This window comes from Pseudorca crassidens, chromosome 14, assembly GCF_039906515.1.
Source record: "Pseudorca crassidens isolate mPseCra1 chromosome 14, mPseCra1.hap1, whole genome shotgun sequence".
Taxonomy (NCBI): Eukaryota; Metazoa; Chordata; class Mammalia; order Artiodactyla; family Delphinidae; genus Pseudorca; species Pseudorca crassidens.
The window spans coordinates 52,717,857-52,743,683 of NC_090309.1; the positions used below are offsets into that span (position 1 = coordinate 52,717,857).

A 25,827-nucleotide genomic window follows, 5' to 3' on the forward strand; every position below is an offset into this window, starting at 1 on the left:
GCAGATAGCAATTTTGCTTCAGGTTCTTAAATCTCCCCTAAATTAATAATTTTTACAATCTTTCTTTCCTGCACAACTCCTAGTTTCCTCTATTATTAAAATTTCCCAACAAGGTGGATTTGTTAAGTATTTACTTGAACCAAAACCTCACGGTTAAGGAAAATCTATAATGGAAGAAAATCCACCTAAACAAAATTTCTGTGTAAGAATCACTTTCAGTTAAGAGGGGATTGTTGTTTATCCACTATATTATGAGGTACATAACTTGCTCTGGAGTTCACTGAAGAGTGTTTCTAGTTTTCCAACAATCTTTGGAACACAAACTATCCTTAAATATAAGTTATATTCTCTGTGTAGCACATGGCTATTTTAATTTAGAGGATGACAGCGTCTAAACATTCCTCTACTTAAAATTTCATGGAGCATATTAATATGGCTATTTCTAAGATTAGTAATTATTTTCATTCTTAAAGATTCTCAACACTTTTATATCTAAATTTTTGTATTTTGCTAGCTTCATTTCCCCAAAAACAAAAAAACAAAGATCCATGTCCTGAAATTCTTGAGGAAAAGACTAAACATGTTTTAACCTATATTTTAATATTTTTCTAAAAATGGTGTATAAAAATTATACTAGCTCAGAACTTGTATGAGTGAGAAAGTGGTGAATCTAACAGTGAGAATAAGATTCTCTTTAAAGGGACAAATACATGAATCCCAAATGGCTACTTTTAAATGAATCTGGATTTCAAAGGGAGTTTAAAATCAATATGGCTGTCTCACCAACTCATTTTGAATACACAACTCTAGGTAGATACTACCGTTTAAATGACCAGCACAGAACTTCAAAGAAGTGACAGGGGAAATTAAAATCAAAGTAGTGGTTGTAGATTATTCCATTTTACAATGGATGCCCAATTTTTAACAGGTGATTATTATGGGTATTTTTGAAGTAAAACTACTGTACAGTTGACCCTTGAGTAAGGTGGGTTTGAACTTCGAGAGTCTACTCATACTTGGATATTTTTCAATAGTAAGTACTACAATACTACACAGTCCACAGTTGGTTGAATCTGCCTTTACGGAGGAACTGAAGATACAGAGGGCTGACTATAAGTTATATGTGAATTAACCTCCACGTTGTTCAAGGGTCAACTGTATTTAGAAATAGTCTTTTTTTTCGGCCGTGCCGTGTGGCTTGTGGGATCTTAGTTCCCTGACCAGGCACTGAACCCAGGCCCTCAGCAGTGAGAGTGCACAGTCCTAACCACTGGACCACCAGGGAATTCTCAGAAATAAACCTTAATAATTACATATTCTACTCAATTTTTCTTAGTTATATTTCAAAATATCTCATTATATATACGAACAGGAAAAGTTCAACTTCAGGAAGAGAATAATGTAATTCACACTATTTTAGCTTTCAATGATCAAGATGACATATAAAAACCAGGAAAAAGAATACTTTCAAAAAATAGCCTTTAAAAAATTCTGAAATTAAAACTTTTATTCTTCATCTGCATGACTCCAACTTTGTAACACTGGAATAGAAAGAGTGTGTCAGTGTAGGAGTATGAACCACCTACATCTATACTACCAACCCCCAAAGGAGAGAGAAAGTACAAGTACGTTATAAAACAAGGTTTATTCTGTAATACTTTATCATAATGAATTGCATCTCTTTGGTAAAAATAAACTTTATAAACAATTTAATAATCAGAGATTAGATACAAAAACTAAACATTTGTTAAGTTGTTTTTAATATGAGCAAAGACTGGCAACTGAGAAGTGGTACACTTGGACTGGTCATCTACTTACTGGCAATTATAACTCAAACTCGGTAATTTTTATGCTACATTAGAAAAGAGGATAAGGACAGTTTAATAACTCAAATTTCTTGAATCAGCATTCTTTCACTTAAAAATAAATAATAGTTACAATGAATTGGCAATTATACATTTTTATACACTATGTAATGGCAACATAATACTTTAAAATTAAGCACTTAGTTTAATAAGAAATGTACAACAATTTTAAAAACAAGTTTTGACAATGGCACTGGCAGTTAGATGCAAAAAATGTGCTTTTAAAAAAATGGCAGGTATAACATTAAAATACTCTACTTTGTCTTTCAATAAATATTTTGACTACATCATTAACATACTAAAGCAAACTTTGTTTAAATCAAAGCTTATATAACATTTCAAACTAACAAAAAACTATAAAATATATGTAAACTAGAAAGCCTCAAAGTTTCTTAATTAAATGCTATGGTCTTCACAAAAGGTTGTTAAGTTACTGTAGTATTTAAGACAATAGTCTTCACAGCTTTGTGAAGTATTCACACCTGTTGCTTAAATTGCTGGGAAAGGCCTCCTGGTCTACGAAGACACACACATTCCCCCCTTAAAACTTTCTCTAGTTTTGAATTCGTGCTAACATATATTTAACTGACGACCCAGTATGACACTTTACATAATGCCTCAGAAAGTAGCAAAAGAAAAAATATATATATTCTAAACTTTACTATATACAAAGGAATCTGAGTTAAGAGAAGTCACATTGGTTACAAGGAGGACATGAAAGGCTCAAAGGTGGAGAAAAGGAGGTGATCCACCAATAATTAGCTTCTCCATGTAATACTTTCTTTCTCTGAATTTGAAAAGTAAAATAAAACATGAACTAACTTAGTAATATATTGCACAAATCAATTTCAAAAATACATATTCATGAAACACTGATTCTATTTGGGATGTGAAAGATGAAGATTAACTGTTAAAACTTCTACTAGGGATCTATTATAAACTGGAATCGGTTGTAACAATTTATATTGATGCAAGGCAAATTATATGTTAGTTTAAGTCACAGTTTTAAAATATAAAATCTCTCCAGGATTGCCAAGTTGTTTTTATTATAGTAAAATTTGCTAGTAATATATTCTTAGAAATACAATTTCCAGTCCATAGGACTTGAAATGACTTTCCTTAACTGGGTGGTTATTAGCTATGTTTTTATCTCAACAAACCTGAGGAATGGGATGTCTATGGAAGTATTAATGGTGGACCATAATTAAAAAGGTTCTTCACCTTAAAAATAACTGCCTTGGTAAATCAGCACATGGAAAGTGATGCACTGAATTCTATATAAGAATTCAATATAAAATATCCTATAACTTCTTCCTGTTAGGTTTTAGTGTGAAAGTTTATTGACCTTGCTAGTGATGAACAGAACTTTTAACTTTTAAATTTGTGGGAAGAGTACAATGAAGAGGGAGAGAAAATCAAGTTTAAAGAGTTATTGTTATTTATATTAAAACAAAAATAACTTTGAAGATCTCTATTTGAACTGGGAAGGACTTTCCCCCTCCTTATCTTACTTTCCTTTACTTCACAAATACTAATTATCTAATGGACTGGAACCAGACAGAACATTTGCGGTACAGAATTTCAGCTGAACAAGATAAATTGGAACCAGATCATTAAAACACTGTTAATAAGGTCTATACAGAGGGCCACAGTAAATAGCTTAAAAACATTTTGTTATTAAAATGATTTTTATAATCTCGGTACTACTTATACCATGGTAAAAACAATTTCTGGTGTTATAAGCACTGTCTACAGTAAAAGATGTTAACTTGGGTTAGCCATTTTCTGTAGCAGATGTGACATATACGAAGAACAAAAAAATCCAATACCTCATCCTGCACACTTATTCATTATCAACACATTGAAAGATTACTATTTTTCAACAGCACCGATTCTATAAATGTGGCTATCCAGGTTCAATTACAATTAACATGGGAACAGGACAGGTAATATTAATGTTGTTATCCCTGGCTTAAAGTCTTGCCAACTGAAAAAGACGTTTTCATTATGCTTCTCATTTCAGTTTTGCCCAAATAAACTCTACAAGTTAAAAATATTTGTTTAAAAAAAATCCAAGAAAATGCTTTATTGTCATAGAAGTAGCTGAAAGTAACAAACCAAAATCGTGAGCTTATGTGTGTATGTACGTATATGTGTGTATGTATATGTATATATGAAATTATCAGAAAATGAAAACAAGGTCATTGTCTATGAAACAGGATGTAGCATGAGATAAGACTGAACTTTTGGAAAGTTGCTCCTGCCGTTGTAAAAAAATATATAGTGAATAAGTTGAGTTTTATTAGTATCCCTGTTCCTTTTGAATGATATAGTCACATTATATAAATGATATGAAAAAATGTATCATACAAGCAGATTTGTTCAAATACTGAAAAAGGCCTTGGTCAATACACATTTCGAACAGTAACAAAATCTTTTAGCATGGATTTAATGGCACGTAATAGGTATTACACTGCCTCCTCAAAAGGATGTATTATATAAGATTTAATTTTATACGAATTTTGAAATCCACGAAGGCATTTTGTCTCTATAGTTTTGTTAAATCCTTTACCTTAACTGGGTGCACGTACAAATTTAATTCATACAAAGTTTGGGCAGAATTTTTTTCCTAAATGATCTACCTTTATTTACGATAACATAAGTAATACGTATTCAAAGTGTTTATATTAGATTACACTCCATTCGTACTACAAGATTCTCAGAATGCAGGACATTTAACAAGCAAATGAAAGATCCTCTTATTGCAGAAGTGTGCCAAAATGGGTGTTAACTTCCTAATACACTCTATGGCTATATCCTCTCATTGGATAGTTTCTCCTCAACAAAGACACTTAGTGGCTAAAATTCAAACAATGGTTGCAAAGCACTTTGGGAAAGAAGAAATGGCTCCAATAAATGCTATGCAATATCTGGGAAGTTAAAAAATTTCAAAGATAATACAGTAATAGGAATTACAGGGTTCTTAAATGAAATTACATCACAAAATTGCCTTTTCTAAATCTTAGAATTTTTGCTGTACTGCCTATGTATCCAAAAGGAACTTTCTAGACATCTAGGATCTTTTCTAATTTATATTCAACTTTGTTCATGTGTCAACAAAAAATAATTAAAAACAAAAACTAAGACAAAATAAAAAATTGAAATCTCATCCTACTGGATTGCATTGTGTCAAGAGAGGAGTATGTGAGAAAGAAAGCAGCAAAATTTTTAGCTGGATCAGCAACTATAATTAATTACAGATTGGAAGAGAAAATGAAAAAAATATGTTACAGAGTTGCCAATTCATATATTTGGACACATTAATAGAATAAAAGATTTTCCCTACAAGTTTAAGACAGAGGCTGGGGATTTTTTTTACATAATATTTCCAAATCTTATCACACTTATCACAGAAATTATGCTTTTAGGACTTCACATCATATTTATGATTGGGCATGATCCTAACAGCAATTATTTAATAAAAATTTAAAAAACAAAAATGTTTAGAAATAAACAGGTAATTAGCACCCCTCCCCCACCCTGAAACAAAAGAAGTCCATTATGGCTTTGATATCCCTTGTAAAGAATTAAGTAGAAGAGTATTGCCACATTTAAAAATAATTTCACACTAATAAGTATTTCTATTTTTTCCGCTGCTTTTGATTTTGTGTCTTTGCAGTACTTATTAGGGAACCTAGACATGTACGAATTCCAGCAAGGTGGAGCAGAGATCCAGCTGCCTCTTTGAGCTCCTCATCAATTTCTTGACACGACTGTTTTCGCATCTTTTTGTCTGGCTGCCCTTTTTCAGAGGTATCTGCACAAGCCTGTGATGCATAGCCACTGTCTCCAAGAGGATCATCTTCATAATCAACGTCTGTATCTTCTTCACTGTGAAATCCTTCACTGCCATCACTTCCTACATGGCTACTCTTTGGGATAAATTCATATACCTCATCCACAGAAGACAGGGAAGACACACTAGACCTGGATGCACAACGCTGTGCTGTCATGCTACTTGCACTGTAATTGTGGTCTTCTTTTGGATCAATGCTGGTGGCTAAAGAATCACTCTCGTGTAATCGCATAGCACTGGAATGATTAAATGCATTGCTATAACTCCTTTTTTTTTGCACTGCTGTTTTAAGAGGAAGAGGCTTCTCACCTGTGGAAAATAAAGCTTCCATCAATAAATCAAATGCATTTGATTGCAGAAACAGGCCATTTAAAACTACTACATCACTCCTGAATAAGTGCTTTAGATTGGTAATGTTTTGTGGGTTTTCAAATTTTATGCAGACCATATCATCCTGTAGGTATTAATGTGAAACATTTTTAAACCACTTAATGGTATGTCTTGACCTTTCCATGGACAATATAATTACTTTGAGCTGCTTGCACAGAATGCCTCAATATCAATGTGCCACTGGTTAGCTAACCATTTACTTATTGATATTTAGGTTGTTTCCAGTTTTCCACTATTACAAATAATACTGCAATGAAAATCCATCCACAAGCCTTTTCTTACACATACACAATATTTTTCTAGGAGAGGTAACAAGAAATATAATTAATAAGTAAAAGAATATACACATTTTAAGTTTTAATTGGTATTTCCAAACTGCCTTCCAAAATGGTTGTACCAATTTATATTCTACAGTGTATGACAATACCCATTTCCTATACTTAACCCCTAATATTATCATTTTAATTTTTCATAATCTCATGGACAAAAAGATAGTATCAATATCGTTTCATTTTGTATCTCCCTGATTTCTAGAGAAGCCGCATCTTTTCAAACGTGTGTTGTCCATCTATATATTTCCTCCTCTGAGGCCCACCTATTCATATATTTTGCTGACTTTTCTGTTGAACTGTTTCCTTATTTCTTACTTATAAAATCTTTTTTATATACACATGTATACTCAATATTATTCCTTTGTCTGTATATAAAGTGAAGAAATATGTTGTCCCAGTGTTATGCTTAAAGATATCTGCTGTTGTCAGAACTCTAAAATTTTGATGTTTAATTAAATTTACACAGCTTTTATGGATTTCGCATTTTGTATCTCATCTCAAAAAAGGCTTTTTCCATTTCAAGGTTATAAACATACTTTTCTATGTTTTCTTATTCATAGCTTTCATTTTTACTTTTAAATCTTCAAGCTTAATTTCTAAGTATGCTATTTATTTCTTCATTTCTTAGTCAATGTAACAAGATCTATCACAGCATTAGCCTCGATCTCTCAATTGCTCACATAAATTAAAAGAAATATAATAAAACAGAAACTAAGTTATTCAGATGAAAACACAATCTAGTTAGAAAGAAGTAATTCTGCCTGCAACACTAATATTTTGCATCCTAAATGACATTTGAGGGACTTCCCTGGTTAAGACTCTGTGCTCCCAATGCAGGGGGCCCGGGTTCTATCTCTGGTCGGGGAACTAGATCCCACATGCCGCAACTGAAAGACGCCGCATGCCACAACTAAAGAGCCCACATGCTGCAACTAAAAGAACCTGCATGAAACAGCGAAGATCCCGTGTGCCGCAACTAAGACCTGGAGCAGCCAAATAAATAAATATTAAAAAAAAAAAATGACATTGAAAGACACTCACAAAAAATGTATTTTAAAAAGAAAAGTGTGATTGCTTACATTCCAAAATTCCTTGTTCTATAGAAGTATTTAAAAGCATCATTGCAGTGGCAGCGTCAATATCAGATTCTGAAAAAGGAAAAGAGTGATAATATTCATGTTCTTTATAAAAGAGAGTCTATTATAAAGGAGAATTAAGAGGTACTAGAGATAAAGAAAGTTCTCTTCTTTAATTATTCACAATGAAAATAAGAACCTGACCTGCATTTCAATAAGGATTGCCCTTAAACAGATTAAATTAGCCAAGAAAACACAAAAATATTAATACTGTCTTTAGTCATAATTATATACAAGCCTACAAGTACTACAGATTTATATAATACTCAAGAGCTCAAACATAATTATGGATATTCCATAAGAAAAATGGGTTTTAAAAGAAAGGCTGGTAAAATCAGCAGGTTCTATTCCAGAGGTCATTATGCTCTCATACCTACTTCTGTACTAAAAGTTCACCCCTCTCCATCTTAGCCATCTCTGTTAGTCTGAACAATCGTGACTGAATAAATGTAAAATGGTATAATCTAAAATGTGAAGGAAAAGTTAGAAAATGTTTATAAATTTTAGGTTATAAAGAATAAGTTTAAAACAAGACTGATATGAAACTCCCCATTTCTATATCTCAAAGCTGGAAAATTTTTATTACCCCAAAGTTTTGCATTTTACTTGTAATATCTAATTATAAAGTTATTTTTGATAATAAATTCATGAGGATAGTGACTTGCTTTCTCCTCATCTTGACCATAAACTGTGTGAAGGCAGGAAATGTTTTTGACCTTAATAAACAGGCTTAACTTATCAGAAGATTGTTGCTATGAAGGAGCACATAATACTATACTCTTTTCCCTTGAATAAAATGTGATCTCATGAATCAGAGTCTCTAGATGAATGTCTTTCCAATTAGACTGTCAGCTTCCTTAAGATAGGAATCATGTCTTATCCTCTTTATGTTCCATAAGCCTGGAACAAATAGTGGTTCCTTGATAAATGTGTAAAGAATATATTACATCTTTGCCCTCCCTCCTTTCCTTAGATTAAGCTGATTATCACCAAATTACAGAGTCTTTGGCATGTTCTAAGTATTATCAACTTAGAAAATGGACAAAGATGGGCCTCTAAGAACAACAGAGGTGGGATTTAAACCTGTGCAGTCTACCTCCAGAACCCAGGCCTTCAATTTGTACTCTATCATCATCCCTTAATACTTACTAAGCATCTATAATTAGAGTAGGAAATTTTGTAGAAAATTACCGAGTATACTGGAAATTCTCTATTCTGTTATTCATTCAATAGAGTGTCCTGTTATAAGGCTGACATCATTCCAGGCTGTGAGAATATAGCAGAAAACAAAACAGGAAAATCCCTAACCTCTCATAACACAAAGAAATACAGTATATCAGAGTGAAAAACACTAGGGAGAAGAATTAAGGGGGAAGGGAGACACAGAATGAGGGGAAAGGTGGTTGCAATTTTAAGTAGAGGTTAGGGAAGGCCTCAAGGAGAGGTAACAGTTGAGCAAAAACCTCAGGGAGGTGAGAGAATGAAACCATGAAGACACCCAAAGGAAAAGCATTTCAGGCAGAAAAAAACAGCAAGTTAAAAAGAATTTGAATCAGTGATTCCCACATGCCACAGCCACAGAGGCTAGCAAAACAAAGACCTCTGCAATTCCTATCTTTCAGAATGAGATCTGACTACAATACGATAGAGTTCAGTATTCTAACATGTCTTTGAAGAAAAAAAGGTACAGCTATAGCCCATATTGTATCTCTGTGTGAACTGGAAAAAAAAAAAAAAACTTGCCTCCAGGTGAATGTTTCCCTATACCAAGGCACACAGCTTGGGGACTGGAGTGCTGGCTGATTTCAAAGCCCATTCACTGCCTCAGCCAGGTGTCCTTGTGCAGGGCACAACTTGCATGGCATTATACTAACAGAGACTCCTGCTCCATGAAATAATTAAATATCTACCTTGTTTCCAACTTTATTAAAAAAAAAAAAGGGAGTGGTAGTGAGGGAGAGAATCTAATACTGAAATGCATTATAATGAGGAAACAATTTCAGGAAATTTATTAATCTTATAAATGAAGCACCTATAAAACATTCTTAATTTCTGAAATACCTAAAACTAAAGAAAATTGATTAAGAGACTTATCCTGTACCATTTCCTTTCTTAAAATAATAACAAAATTAGGTACTGTTTCTATAACAGTAGAATGATAGGAAAAGTGTTCCTTAAATACCCTTATTTCTTGTAGGAATTTGTTACAGGCAAATTAATTTGAATTTTCCCACATGAAATTACTTCTTTGCAAAAACTTCTTTGCAAAAGGATTTTATCTACATCTGATTTGTTTGGTTCAGAACATTTGCTAAGTATGCTTCCCACAATGCCTTGCCAATTAACTAAAAAAAAGTTTAACTTCAGTGTTAAAATAAGCACCAATGATCGCAGACACTCGGTAATCAAGAACACCTGGTTATCAATACAATCTTGAACTTCTTGGAACAAAAACTGTCTGTGTAGATTTTACAAACAATTTTTATTTATAGTACCAAATCAGTTTTGGTATTAAAATCAAACTTAAGACTTATTTGTTTATTGTCACAACTGAACACACTTCATAATGCTTTTTTTCATTAGTAAGTACTTCATGCTGTTTTAAAGATGGTGCTGGGTTTTAATAAACATACTATTAGCTATATTATTTAACATATTCAGTTCATGAAGAATAAAAATTTGGTTCATTTATAAAGTCTTTTGTATATATTTTCTCTGACACTATTTAGTTTAATCCTATAATTCACTTCCAGTTTACAGTCATTTGTCATTAGAGCCATGAGAGCCATCAAAACAGTGAGTTAAACAATAACAACAACAACTTAGTTAAGTCATATTATTTCCCTTTTTATCCTTCATAGTTCTGACTGGGGTTCAAAATATGCTACTGATTTAATAACTGGTTCAAATAAATCTCTGTAAAAAGTGTTAATTTATGCCTCCTGGTTTATATTTTCTTAGCCTTGATGCTAAGAAATTATTAATAATTGAGAAAAAAATTTAAAAGACATCAGGCTTAACTATGTGAAAGTGAGGGTTACAGTAAGACAAATAAGTTTCTATCATCTGATTCTCAGTCCATTTGCTTAAGGAATGATATGAGAACCAGAGGCAGAATTTAAATGGTTATAAGCTAAGTAATAAATATAATAGGACTTACTGCCTTTATCAAAACCAATATACACATTTACAGAGCATCCAAACAGAGAAGCTGTTTCTCATGATTCTTTAAAGAAGTAGGAGAGCGATTTCAAAAAATTACTAAGACTTTAAGCTGCTTGGACCACCAGTTTACTTTCATTTCAATTAAGATAAAAATTATGCTAATTTGTAACCTGAAAATTGAACTTAGATATGCACTTAGCCCCTAACTTCATCATTAACTGTCTAAATTTCATATTTCCTTGTAGTATGCTAGTGCTTAAGTATAAATACTAAAATTTACTAACTAGAATATAGTTCCGTTTTTGTCTTCTTTGTTCACTGATATATCCTTGGTGCCTAGAACAGTGCCCAGCACACAAGTGCGCTTGATAAATATTTTTAAACAGATGAATTTACTCCAAACCCACACCAAATATTGACAAAAACAGCTTTTGTTTTGCTATCTCAGTATGAGATTCCTGTGCCTCCTGCTGCCCGCTATACAATACTGTAAAATAGCTATTGGCAAGATGAGCAAAAAAGATTAGACTTTAAAAAAGATGATTCTGTGAAGTGACAGATGAATCTTATATTGGATTCTAATACTGGAGCCAACAATGAAACTTCTGTGATCTTTACAAAACACAAAACTGACAATGTCATCTCATTCTTTAAAGACCTTCAGCAGTTCCTCCAACGCCTCATATCTGGTAGGAGTGCAGGCTTTGAAATCAGAGTTCCTTCTATACCATTTACTAGTTGTGTGACTTTGAGAAAGTTACTTAATCTCTCTGAAGTTCAGCTTCCTTATTTGTAATAGAGGGTAACAATACCTCAAAGAGTTGCTGCAATGCATGCGGAACACCACAGTCAGGAATTCAATGCGAACTAACGTTATAGTTATAGGAAGAAGTTCAAACTCATTATGCTAAATACGCTCTCCTTGATTTGGCTAATGCCTGCTTAAACTTCTTCATTTGCCTTGCCCACACTAAACGATCACATCTACAGCCACTGGACCGAGGCTACCTGGTCCTCTTCTATGCTCTTAGGTTTCAGCCACACTTACCGACCTGCAGTTCCCAGCAACTGTCCTCCACCAAACCTCTACCCAAAAATATCCTCCCAACTTCTGAGGCCCAGAGCTCAAGCATCACAGTTTCTTCTCTAAGAGGCCTTTCCTGACCCACCTCTAAGCTTAATTTGCCACCCACTTCCTTTTCTCCCAATGTACTCTGCATAATTCTAGTCAACCTTCTTCAATTAAACTCTATGTTTTCTGAGAGTAGGGCCTGGGTCTCTTTCATCTCTGCATATCCCAAAGCACCCAGTTCAATGCTTGGCACAATGCAGGAATTCAGCAAGTACTTGTAGAATAAACAGTTGAATGTTTAATCGACTTATCGTTGTATTTTCAAACTTTACCCTAGAAATAATATCAAGAGTTATGAAAAAGCAAATTTCCTCAGAAGTCTATGAATATGTGCTAGAGCAACCTGATTTAATGATAAATTTTCTTAAGTTTTTGTGTGGTATTACGTTTTCCTGTTAAAACTCATGAGAATTGTGTATTCTATTCCAGGACAGACTTGCATTGGTTGACAGAATGCCAACCACCCTCCCCACCAAGTGAATTACTAGAAGGGGAATAGCCCTAAGACTCACAATGATAGAGATGGAGGGAAGTAAGGTGTTAGCAGTCATGGAGAGATATAAAGTCATTAGATGAAGAAGTACCTAGGCTCTAGTTGTGGAAGCTGCTCCCCAAAGGGAGAAGAAGAATTTGGATGGAATAGAACAAGAGCAAAAAGAAATTCTAAATAAACCCCAGAATTCAAAAGAGAAAATGTTCTCAAAATGTGTATATGAACTAAGCTTAAAAGACTAAGGGTCAGAACTCACTGAGGCAATAAAAAGATACAGGAAGTTTCAGCAATACCTAAATGTAAAGAGAGCACATCTACTCATGCAGGTAACAGGAAAATGGATACTTGCCTTATGTTAAGTTACAGCATACCTGAAGCAGACTCCCAATCCGCTTAACTTCTCTGCAGAGTCCTCTTAAGCTTTTTCACACTCTTTCCCTCCCTTATTTTTACAGACCACCATCATATTGTTTCCTAGGCTTGGCTTAGTGTAGTTCTAAAGAGCCTAAATATCTCTGATACACAGAAAGGCTTTTAGTCTGAGAATTTCTATTTTTAAAGGTCATAGAAACATCTGTAGGCTCCAAAGCAACAATGCTAGGAAAACTTATGTTAATATATCACTAACCTGTAATACTAACTATGAGTAGGGGGGGAAAACTGCAATTTCAGAATTTTGACCTACTTTTTAAAAGTCTACAAAATTCTAAAAGTTAACATTGCTTTCTTCCTAAATTATAGTTCTTTACACTTAACCTATAAAAGAAATATGTAAAACCATCCCTAACTCAAAGGCCGTACAAAAACAGGTGGCAGGCCACATTTGGCCCATGGGACACAGTTTGTCAACCTCTATTCTAGTCTGACAGACTTAAAAAGATAATTCTCTATTGCAGGCATTACTAAGAAATATTTCCCTATTTTCAAGGAAAAGTATACATAAAAGGAAATGAAAACAGGGATATAAAACAGTATACACAGTATAATCCCAGTGGAGAAAAAGTGTGTGTGGGAGGTGGGGGGTGTATGTGCATGTATGTGCATGCACGCAAACATATCTACTCATGTGAAAAGCATAAAAAGGACCAAAGCAATTATATTAAAATGTGAACAGCAGAGGTGCAAGATAGATAGGGGTAGGGGATTAAGAGGTACAAACTACTATGCATAAAAGAAATAAGCTTTAAGGATATATTGTACAACACAGGGAATAGAGTCAATATTTTATAATAACTATCAACGGAGTATACCTTAAAAAATCGTGAATCACTATGTTGTACACCTGAAACGTATAATATCAAGTATACCATCAAGTATTCCTCAATTAAAAAGTTAACAGCAGAATAAAGGGTAAGTTTTAGTTTCTTTTTTATAAATGTTTTTATTTTCCAAAACTTCTACAATGAACATTTAATACTTTTATAATTTAAAAATAATTAAACAAAAGTTCTGAATTTTGATCTGAGTTTTTATGATTTAAAATACTGATCTTTCACATACCTTTGAGAGTTCGCACCTGGTTCTGCTTGAGTACAGAGCTTAAGTAGTGAGGTGATAAAGAACCACTGAAAAATAAAGAGATAAGACAAGCGTACTTATAAAAGATCTTTATTTCACATTTTATAGAACTTAGTTACAAATACAATTAATTTGTACAATAAAAAACACAAACTATTTTTACCTTGTTTTCTTTGCTAATACTATTCAGTTTAGGAAGAGTCTGCCAAAGCAGAAAGAGCATAAGATCCAAGTTTAAATCACAACTATTTGGGTGTTCTTAGGCAAAATAATTAATCTTTTAGTTTCTTCATCTGTAAAACAGGAGTAATTAAACCTCCCACGTAGGGTTGCTGTGATAATTGAATAAGAATAATGAATTTAAAATGCCTGGAACAATAGACAATAGTAATAGTTACTGTCTGATTTTGTATTGTATGCCTAAGTTTGATATTAATACAGGTGTTACAATACAAATAAAGTGTTTATCAAAACAATGTTTAAGGAAGACTGTATGGTGATGACAAAAAACAGATAAGCTCCTGATTTAATCAATAAATATCAGTATCAAATTAAACTTTCTATATTCATGAAAAAAGACCAGTAGTTATTTTCTTGTTTTTGTTTTTTTAGTTCCAAAAATTAAGACATTTTTGGGACAAACTATTCCTCTTCTTTGGAATTTTTGATAGTATTTTTAAAAAATCTGCTTTTTGCTAACCAAATTAAAAGTCTAGGGCTTCCCTGGTGGCGTAGTGGTTGAGAGTCTGCCTACCGATGCAGGGGACATGGGTTCGTGGCCTGGTCCGGGAAGATCCCAGATGCCGCGGAGCGGCTGGGCCCGTGAGCCACGGCCGCTGAGCCTGCGCGTCCGGAGCCTGTGCTCCGCAACGGGAGAGACCACAACACTGAGAGGTTCACATACGGCAAAAAAAAAAAAAAAAAAAAAAAAGTCTATTTCTTAGTCACAGTTTTACATACTCTACAGATCATTCTCTTCCTCAGACTTACCAATTATGACATGAAAGGGCTACACAAAGTTGTGTCAGATGGAACTGTCATTTTGCCAAACAATGATAAAGAGAAAATGTTTCTAAAAATATTAAGGTAATGTTTTAAAGTCAAAGATTATAATCTTTATGCTGTTGTTTTATCTACCTGTTTTTAAACCACAAAATCAGCTTTATTTAACATATAAACATATGATAAAGCTAAGAGATATAAACATGAAAATGCATCATATCAAAGGCACAGGAAAGTGTATTTTTGATGGTATACAAAATAGAGTGCCAATTCTCCCATTTAATTTTTAATAAACAATAACATTGCTAAATAAAACATGAAAGGACCATCAGCAGAACTTACCATTAGTTTCTAAACTTTTTTTTTTTTTTTTTTTTTTTTGCAGTACGCGGGCCTCTCACTGTTGGTGGCCTCTCCTGTTGAGGAGCACAGGCTCCAGACGCGCAGGCTCAGTGGCCATGGCTCATGGGCCTAGCCGCTCCGCAGCATGTGGGATCTTCCTGGACTGGGGCACAAACCCGTGTCCCCTGCATCGGCAGGCGGATCTCAACCACTGTGCCACCAGGGAAGCCCTAAACTATTATTTTTTTTAACTAGGACATCTCATAAGCACCAACATTAAAGAAGGTTATCAACTCCCAAACAATGAGAATATAAAACTCTGATAACGTCTTTTCTAGGTTTCATTTCATAAGGATAAACCAGTTCTTATTACAATGATCCTTCTAATCTACTCATATGGTAAATAAGCTTAAATCTCAGTGAGTATATATGTATATATATTGCTGACATTTCAACTTCAGTCTTACTAATTTTTTTAACTGTATCTCAGCTATAACCACTCCTCTAAAAGTCATCTAATAATACTTAAAGAAATTAAACACATGAAATGTTGATAACTGTTGCAAATGGGAGTTCACTTTCTCCCTACTTTTGTGTATGTTTCAAAATTGCCATGTATTATTTTATTAAAAAGCTTAAAAAACTTTTTATAGACTACCCTTAAAAGTATCTTGACAAAATCTGTCATTTTTAACTCAAACGAATATATGTAATAGAATTTTAAAAAAAGATTCTGAAGGTTTCTTTAAGAAAAGGAAACAATGAGATTTAAGGACATCGTATCATTTTCAGATTTAACTTAAAATTGGAAAGCTCTAAGATCAATTTGTTGATCACTGAGTTAGAAAACAGAAGCCAAGGAAAATCATAATTATATTTACCAGCAGAAACAAAACAAATAAAAAACTCCAAAGCATTATTTTACTTGACATTTAAAAATTTGAGACTTGAACATAATTTTCTAATATTAAACATATTGTGAAGGAAAAAAACTTAAAATAGAAAAAGAAATATAAATATGTATGTAAAAATGCTGCAATGACAAATTTAATCACCTTATTTAAAAATTTTTAAATATACTTTTACTTTCCCATGTCTTCAGGTCAGCATTAGCACTGCAGACAATTTAAATGATTCAACCTTTACAAAAAGGTTTCAGGTGATACCTGAAATCATATTATCACTGTCTTTAGAGTTTAGTTAGAATATTATTAACTACATTTTCCAGAATTTATGTTCTCACTTATCCAACATTCTGTTTCCTAATAAGTTAGACTATAAGTAAAAATGCATTACGCTAATGTCTTATTCATAAATCTCTATATAATTAAAAAACAAAAAAACACTACAACTCTAAGTTTCTCCATCTCATATAATGAAATCTTATATATCACCACTGACGTTTACATGTAGATCCTGTACCTTTGTGGTGATGCAGGAGGGGTGTAAAATGTTGATTTTGAGGGAAAAGGTTGCTTCTTCAGTGCTTGCATAAGGTTGGGTTTATATTCTGGATCAACACACCATAAGGAGCCTTTTCCATTAACCTAGAATAAAATATATAAGAATTAGTAACCTGGAACTTTAAGACACACAAAATCAGTGTCTGAATGCTTTTAATAAATGTGTGTGGGGAAAAAAACCCAATAGTACCTTTTGAATACAAGGCAAAAGTTGATGTAAATTTGCTAGGAATGGACTGTGTGACTAAAAGCCCCAGAGGCAGACTGCCTGGGCTCCTATCCCCTGCCCTGCCACTGACCCGCTGTGTAATTTTAGGAAGGTTAACTAACCTCTATTTCTCTGGGCCATTATTCCCTTATTTGTAAGGTATGGATAATAACAGTACCTACCTCATAGGTTTGTTCTATGGATTACATTATGCATAGAGTACTCTGCACATTGCATGGCACTAGGGCCACAGGACTGCACAACTCTAGGACATGGCATTCACATCACATTCTGTGAGAATGATACAACACCAAGCTGTGCAGAGAACAGCATGAAGGGCTGTACAAGGTGGCCCTCCACATGCTAAGATGTCAACAAATGTTAACCCTTATCATTACTGTTAAAGAAAGAAAAGATTAGGTAGTGTCATTCTCCCAAAAGTGCTAAACAATATATTAGGTGATGCATATAAAAATAACTTCATTTTTTATGGCATTAACACTAGTGTTTAGTTTCCCATTTAAACTGTTTAAATTCAAGGCAAACAATTTAATGAAAAGATGGCAAAAGTCTCAAAGAGTAGTTAAGTCAAAAACTGAGGCATGGAAAAGACTCCTGTAAAAGATAAAAAAGAGGGAGAAGTATCAACTCTTCCCTCAAGATGGTTAAGTTACAACATTCGAGGAACTTCTGGATAATATGGTAATGGGCACACAAGCCCAGATTTCATGGAAATAGTCACTAGAATCTAAAAATAATACAATTTGTATGATTTCTGGAAACTAGAGAAAATATAACAGAAGTGCCCGCTAAATTGCAAATGGGAGGTGCCTGAAAGACTGGCTTGCCTGCTCCACAATTCCGCTAATATGAAGGAACAGCTTACCAGGAAGGTAAGTAGACAACTTACCTGAAGAATCTCACGAAAATGATCTAATGTGCAAGGGGAAAGGCCAGGCTTTGAGATAATTCCTTCAAATAGGTTTGAAAAATGCTGAGTATTTTACCTCTTTCCTTCTTAGAAGGTTACATTACATACTAGCAGATTAAGGGTCCTAAACAGTCCTGCTTTAATTAAACCTGTTTTAAGAAGTTTCCCAAAGTTATTTGACACAGAACCTCTTTCTCCCAGGAAACATCTGAGGAAGCTAGTGTTCTGTGGAACACCTATGAAAAACACTGATGTAATTAATGAATTCTTGGAGAGTATACTTTCCAAATATTAACAGAAAAAACTACAAACATTGATTAGACCATGAAGAAAAATAAATTACCCTTTAAAGATCACTGTAGCGTAAAAAGAAAAAAAAATATCCCAACAACAAAATTCTCTGACCACTTGGAAATTTATAAACACTCTTGTATTAAAAATATATCCAAAAAAAAATATATCCAAACTACAATTATAGATTATCTAGTAAATAAAAGGTATAAGAAACAGTTATATAAAAACTAAGTGGGTGTGGTCAAACGCCACACATACTAATTGAGCTAGTCAAACTAAATAACTGAAGGACTTCAGGAGCTGTAAGATCACCTGCAAACTCTTCCTTCAGGATGTATCTTTCCTACTTCTTTAGCTGAACATCCATCCCTACCTACACATCCTGAACAGTCTGACTAGATGCACATCCCTACAAATGTACCACATCTACCTACAGTTTACATACAAAACCCTATAGCCATGCAAAGAGGAGGTCCAACTGCAAATTCATCCCACACTGCCCCAGAGCTAAACACTACTTGTACAGAAGTTAAGAGTACAAGCCTTGGAGGAAGAATACCTATTTTGGAATCCTGGCTCTGTCACTTAACAGCTGTGTAACCTTTAGAAAAATGTCTATGTTCTCTGTGTACTAGTATGCTCAAAATATATATAAAACAGTACCTACCAGACACAAAAGCACTCAAACATTGGCTACTACTATTGTTATATTTTATGTTCATTTTCTTTGTAGTTTTAAAAATTGTTCGTTTCTTCCAGTCTAATAGCATGCAAATTTGTTTTTCTGTTTCTATTCCGCTAGTTACTGATACTAAATTTTAATAAATATTTTTGAATATATTTAATCTTTTGAAGATACAAATGTCAAAAATTAAATATAAGGTATAACCTGACCCCCTCCCACCATGAGGTACAAAACTTCCTTAGAACTAACTCACAAGATTAGTGAGATTCAAACTGTTACTATTTTTTTTTTTTTTTTTTGCGGTAAGAGGGCCTCTCACTGTTGTGGCCTCTCCCGTTGCGGAGCACAGGCTCCGGACGCGCAGGCTCAGCGGCCATGGCTCACGGGCCCAGCCGCTCCGTGGCATGTGGGATCTTCCCGGACCGGGGCACGAACCCGTGTCCCCTGCATCGGCAGGCGGACTCTCAACCACTGCGCCACCAGGAAAGCCCTGTTACTAATTTTTGTTTTTATGTTACACCTTTTCTATTTCAAAAACCCTTTCTTAAAATTTGAATTACACTTCACAACATTAACAATTATATAGACAACAATAAAACTGACCTGTGTCCTGTTCCCCTGCTCCTTTCTGCTTGTATAAAATCCTATATTATGTATGCTATTATCATTGCTGAAGATTTAATGTGATAAATTCCAGGGTGCTTCCATTTCCTGAACTCTTTTTCAAGGTAACATTAGCCTATTACTGAGGCTTTTTTATCTCTAAATATCATGTCATAACTATTATAGCAGAATGGCATAATGAAAGAATACTGTTTCACACGTTTTCAAACTGAGGTGCTAATCATTGCTTATTGATTGGCTACTTGATAGTGGACAAATCACTTAATCTCTAAGAGTCTGTCCTCTCATATTTTATCTGTAGAATTAAAAAAAACAGGCCACTTCATTGAGTTGTGATGAGAGTCAAATAAGGTAATTCATATGTAAGCGACATAGAGCTGCAAACTAAGTGAATACTAAGAGATTATACTGAAATTGGCATATATCAATAGTAAGTGTATATGGCTTAATAACAATATATTCCTACTCCTCTTCTAAGAGATGAGGGAGTTTTTAAAAACATCAACAATAAGAACAAAAATCAATTAATTCCGAAGAGACAAAAGTTAGAAAAAAAAGAGATGAATTAAATTGATAAAGGAAAAACATTCTTGTCTGAGGAAAAGTATGGTAATTGAGTATAAGGCAGTTTTTAACATCCTAGCAACTTAAATATATTGGAAAAGAAAAACCATGGGTGTCAAATCACACTGTAATATAGTAAGAAACATACCGTATTATCAGGTGAAACCTTTTCTGGCCTACAGCAGCAAGATATCACATGAAGTACACTAAACAAGTATTTGAAATTTTAATTTTTTTCCAAAGGAGGTCAAATTTTACAAATGTAGTTTTGAATTAAGTGATGGAACATCTTAAATTAGATATATTTTCAGTTGCTTGACCTAAGTGGTAAATGTGTTTTGAAGATTGGGAAATAAAACTTTAAAATGTTAGCACCCACAACATCCTTTGCCCCAAAACCACTTCAGTTTCATACAGAAAAGATATGCATGAATTATTTTTCATATATTGACTAAGACAATTATTTTAATAATTCTAACCATGTTCTATCTTGGTATTACTGAGATTATACTCCTAGAAGCTGTTTAGATCAAATCTACTTTTAAAATTCTCTTGTGAGAGAACTGCAAATAATTTTGATCTTTTAAGAACTATTTCTTTGAAACAGCAAATTGGAAGAACTGGTACTGAAAACTTGTAGTTCAGGGCAGTTAAGTGTCTTGAGTAAGTTCTCCAAATAACAGTCTGGTTTATGTTACCATGTCAGCACTTCCGTTCACTGGGTCTGTTCACAAACTATCAGTAACAAGATAAAATTATGTATTTGCTAATCTATGTTTCAGAGTCTAGAGCAAAAAACTTATTTGGAATCTAAGTCTCACTTAAAAACTTTGCTTCTTTATTAAGTTGTGCTTAGATGATGGAACACAAGTAATAAAGAGTTTTAGAAGTATTGTTTTAAAATAAATTTGCCTATTACAAGACACATTTTTTGTGCAATGGAAACAGGAAATGTGCATTCTCTCATGTACTATTTTGCATTTTGGAACTCTAAGGCTTCTGGACTTATTTGGTAAAGAACCACAGAAGCTTTTGAAGAAATGAGGAATATATATTAAGAATTGAACTTTAAAAAGATTTATCTTAATGGAAGTTGTAAAGAAAACTGGGAGAAGAAACAATGTTCCCTATTCCTGCAATGTTTTTATGTACCTGCCCTGTACATTTTAATAGTTTCCCCCCTTGACTACCTTTTTCAGTGGTTTTTAGAACCACTAAGTTTAAAAAGGGCATTATTCATAATTCTTGCTTATAGTGTGAACTTCTATGGTTGCTTGCATGACTTCCTTTCTTGGGATTTAGCTATTGAAGCAAATCACGACTACGAAAACGTAGAGACTAAAATTGTACTAAACCAGGCAAAACTTCTAATTTCATGTTTCCCAGTTAAAATCTCCATTAACTGTTTTAGTTTGGCTTTTACAAAAAGTTTGAAAAGCAGATTTAAGACTTCAGTGTTAACATTTAAAACATAAAAACAAATCAAAACAAAAAAAACACCATGCCTAGTTTTTGTAATTTTAAAATTCTGAGACAGATAAATGCCAAGCCAAGATTTTTAGACCCATCTTTTGAGAGTGGTAACCATGGTATGGATGAGGGTAGGAAACTAATCAACAGCTATACCAGCTGGCTAGGTATCAATATCAATTTGTAGTTTGACCTGGACCTTTGTCAATCTTGTCTTCTTTTTTGAGATTACCATCTCTAGATAACAGCTTTCATCAGAAAAGTGCTTTCAAGGTTGCCAAATTCAGTTCCAGCATCTAATGGAAGTAAGTGTAACTTGCTTGCCTTTTGCCGATTGGAAGAGAAATACTGCCCTTTTGAGGCATTGATTCAAGAAGTATTTTATAAATTTTAAAAAAAGAAATTCACAAGCCTTCCCAATCCCACTTGAATGTATCACTTTCTGTCCAAACTTCAGACATTTAAGTAAAGTGATCCATTGATTTTCGTGAAGACCATCACCTACCAGTTCCTTCCCTCCCACCCCGACTTGTGGCAATAGCTGGCTAATTTTTATGCCAATGTATTACAATTTCTGTATTTATTCTCATATTCTTTATTAGCTCATAAGATAATTTCTTTCTCTTTATCACACTCTCCCTGAAATCTGGACTGTATGTTTTCCCATTCACTAACTTCCACTTCCTTAATTCCTTTCTTTCTCTAAAGATTCAAAAATGCTCAGGTTAATTATATAAATAATGCATACAATTAAAAATTAGGGACAAGAACAAATCCCTTTTGATCACTAACACAAATTATACCACACTAGACATATTGTTCTAGAACTTTACCACAATGAATATTCTTATATATTGAATGCATCTCTTTGTGTGCAAGTATGAGTTTTACTTAAGGGGAAAAATCAGAATCTGATCCACTAGATCAAAGGATACACACGTTTCTAATTCTAATAACTACTGCCAAGTTGCCCTCATGAACGGTCATACTAATTTACACTCCTATTAATGGTGAGAAACTATTGATATTGATTTATTACCCCATATCCTCAACTAATAAAACATTAAAAAATTTTGCAATCTAATGGGTAAAAACTGTTTTGTTCTTTGAATTTGTATGTCCCTGATTGCTAGAGAGGATGAACATCTCTGCATATGTTTATGGCCATGTGTATTTCCTCCTCTGTGAAGCCCCTGTTCATATTCTTCTCAATTTTCCTATCAGGCTTTCTTTTTCGTATTGGATTGTATGTGTTCCTTACATACAGCGGTGTGCTGCTGACTGTAAACATCCCCTATCCACTTCGCATTTAATGACATAATGTTGGTAGCTCGAAAGTGGCCACAACAGAAATAACCACTGTTCATATATTTTTTTAAAACTTTTTTTTTTTTTTTCGGTATGCGGGCCTCTCACCGTTGTGGCCTCTCCCATTGCGGAGCATAGGCTCCGGACGCACAGGCTCAGCGGCCATGGCTCATGGGCCTAGCGGCTCTGCAGCATGCGGGATCTTCCCGGACCGGGGTACGAACCTGTGTCCCCTGCATCGGCAGGCGGACTATTAACCACTGCGCCACCAGGGAAGCCCCATATATTTTTAATTCTAATCTTCTGGCTGCTACTTGTCTCAATCACTTCTTAGCTCATCATTTTCAAGTTTCTTTCTTTTCTTATTTTTTTTTTGCAGCATTTGACACTGTCGATCATTCACACTTAAACTGACTCTCCCTGGCTTCCATTATACCATACTTTTCCTAGACTCTTCTACTGAAAATCAACGCTGAAGGCTTTAAACTTAGAGCTTTAATACCATAACATCACTACCATTCCTGTATCATATTTCTAAATATCTAGTAGACAGTTCCCCTTTTACATCCCATCATAAGCATAAACACAATAGGTCTAAAACTAGAAAAGAATTAAGGATACAGTTCAAAAAATAAAATCTAATAATGCACGGTGGAAAGGATATATCCAAAATTTCCAATGCTTTCAGTCATCTGAAAGGAAAGTTTGACTGGGGCAGGGGGATCTGCTTCCAAAATGGCTCACTCATATGGCTATTGGAAGGAGGCCTCATTTCTATGCCACAGGGGCCTCTCCACAGGGCTATTTAAGTGTCTGTATGATATAGCAGCTGACTTCCCATAGAGCTAATTAGCCAAGAATCCAAGATGGAAACCATAATGTCTTTTATAACCTGGATTCAAAAGGCACACTTCATCAGTTCCACAATATCCTCTTGGTTACACGAGTCAGCCCTATGCAGTATTGGAGGGGACTTCACAAGGGCACAAATACCAGAAGGTGGGGCTCATTTGGGGGCCATCTTGGAGGCTGGCTATAACAGAGACTGATCCTTTGAAATTGCTAAGGCTTTGTTTAATGGCCTAACCACATAGTTGGCCTCCATAAATGTTCCATGTGTAGTAGAGAATGTGTTACACAGCAATTTATTACATAGCAATAGATAACTAATAAGCTCCTTTAAGTTAGTTATAAGACGATGATGTGTCCAAATGTCTTGCTACCCAGGGTGTGTCCATGGATTAGAGGCATCAGGATGACCTGGGAGCCTGTTAGAAATGAAAGAGCCTCAGTACCCATCCTAGATTTGCTGAAGCAGAATCAGTATTTTAACAAGATTCCCAGATGATCAGTAGGTACAGTCAAGTTTGAACAGCACTATCCTATAAAATCCTTCAGTTACCAAAAAATATAAGTACTTATCCTTTTAACTTTTATTCTAAATAAGAATAGGAGATTTCTGCTACCACTTGGGGTATAGAAAGCCATAAAAGAACATCACTCCCAGCCTAACAAGAAAAAAACAGGACTTCCCTGGTGGCACAGTGCTTAAGAACCCACCTGCCAATGCAGGGGATATGGGTTCGAGCCTGGACCAGGAAGATCCCCATGCCGCGGAGCAACTAAGCCCGTGCGCCACAACTACTGAGCCTGTGTTCTAGAGTCCGCGAGCCACAGCTACTGAGCCGGTGTGCCACAACTACTGAAGTCCGCAGGCCTAGAGCCCATGCTCCACAACAAGAGAAGCCACCACAATGAGAAGCCTGCGCACTGCAATGAAGAGTAGCCCCCGCTTGCTGCAACTAGAGAAAGACCATGTGTAGCAATGAAGACCCAACACACCCAAAACTAAATTATAAAAAAATTAATTTTTTAAAAAAACAAAATAGCCTACATAACCATAATTTTTTATGAGCCTATCTGAGATCTAAGGCTGCAAGACAACAGAAATAATTGAATTTTGAAGTATGACAGGTCCTGTGAGGAGAGACAAAACATATGAACAGTTTCACATTTGGTAGGCCATGGAGGAAGTGGTAGTCACAATAAAAGGCAAGAAAAAAAAATACTCAGAACTGTAGGCAGGCAGGAGACCGAAGGAAGACACCCTTGGAGATGGAGATAGATGTGCAGAACCTACCACGGTCTGAGGTTGGAGCAAAGATATCAGGCAAAGCCCATTCATGCTCCAGGCCCTGAATGAGCATAAGGTGAGATCAGGTGTCACTGTGGCAGAGGCACAAAACCTGCCTAAACCCTGGACAAAGCTCCATACCAAGCAAAAGCAGTCTGCCATTGAGAAAGAGGCAAAGTATACTCCTCACCCCAGTCCCCGGGAAAGGATGGCTGCTGTTGGGAGAAAAGTACAAAACCCAGCTATCTTCACATTTTACTGACACTAGGCAATGTATTCAATACTACATGCCATTGGAAGGGCAGGAAATCTGTTCATGCCCAAATCCTTCAAAGATACAAAGCAGAGATCTGCTGCTGCTGGGAAATGGTCACTCACTTGAACCTAGAACTTCCCACTGATATTAGGCAACATCTACCCACCATGATGGGAATGAGAAAGAAATTGGCCTGAGTGCTGGAACAGTGCTGTCCAGTAGGAATTTATACAATGACAGAAATATCCTATTTTGTGCTATCCAATATGCCAACCACTAGCCATATGTAGGTAATTGGCTATTGATGAGTGCAGCTCTAGACTCCACTCTGAGTAAATGGGAGAGACTGTCCACTCGTGGAGGAGACAAGGAAAGTCCCACTCTTGAGGCACAGGTGTACAGAGTCTGATTAAGACTAAAACTGGAGCAGAAGAACCAAGAAACCCACCCTGTTCACACTAAGAACTTTGCACCAAGTAATAAGCAAGAGCAATCTATTGCTAAGGAAGGGGCAAGAGTACAGAGAGAAATATTCAACTCCTCTCACCTCTAAATGTGTCACAAACTGAAAGATGGAGTTGGAGCAGAAATGCTGAGAAACATCACCTGACATTGCAGGCCGCACACTAAGTACAAAGTGTCAACAGTCCATCTCTGTA

At 34.8% G+C, this 25,827-nt stretch overlaps 1 protein-coding gene across 5 annotated transcripts in view; it reads right to left on the reverse strand.

The window, feature by feature from the left end:
- Positions 1–1,626: 1,626 nt before the first annotated feature.
- The window catches only part of FOXN2 (forkhead box N2), a 56,260-nt gene continuing 32,059 nt past the window's right edge, over positions 1,627–25,827 (reverse strand). For all 5 annotated transcript variants that reach the window (XM_067703036.1, XM_067703034.1, XM_067703035.1 and 2 more), the window contains exons 3-6: positions 16,654–16,778; positions 13,870–13,934; positions 7,523–7,591; positions 1,627–6,030 (exon numbers count right to left, since the gene is read on the reverse strand). In XM_067703036.1, the coding sequence (XP_067559137.1) occupies positions 5,507–6,030; positions 7,523–7,591; positions 13,870–13,934; positions 16,654–16,778 (783 nt within the window). In that variant the 3' untranslated portion in view covers positions 1,627–5,506. The remainder of the gene's footprint in view (positions 6,031–7,522; positions 7,592–13,869; positions 13,935–16,653; positions 16,779–25,827) is intronic.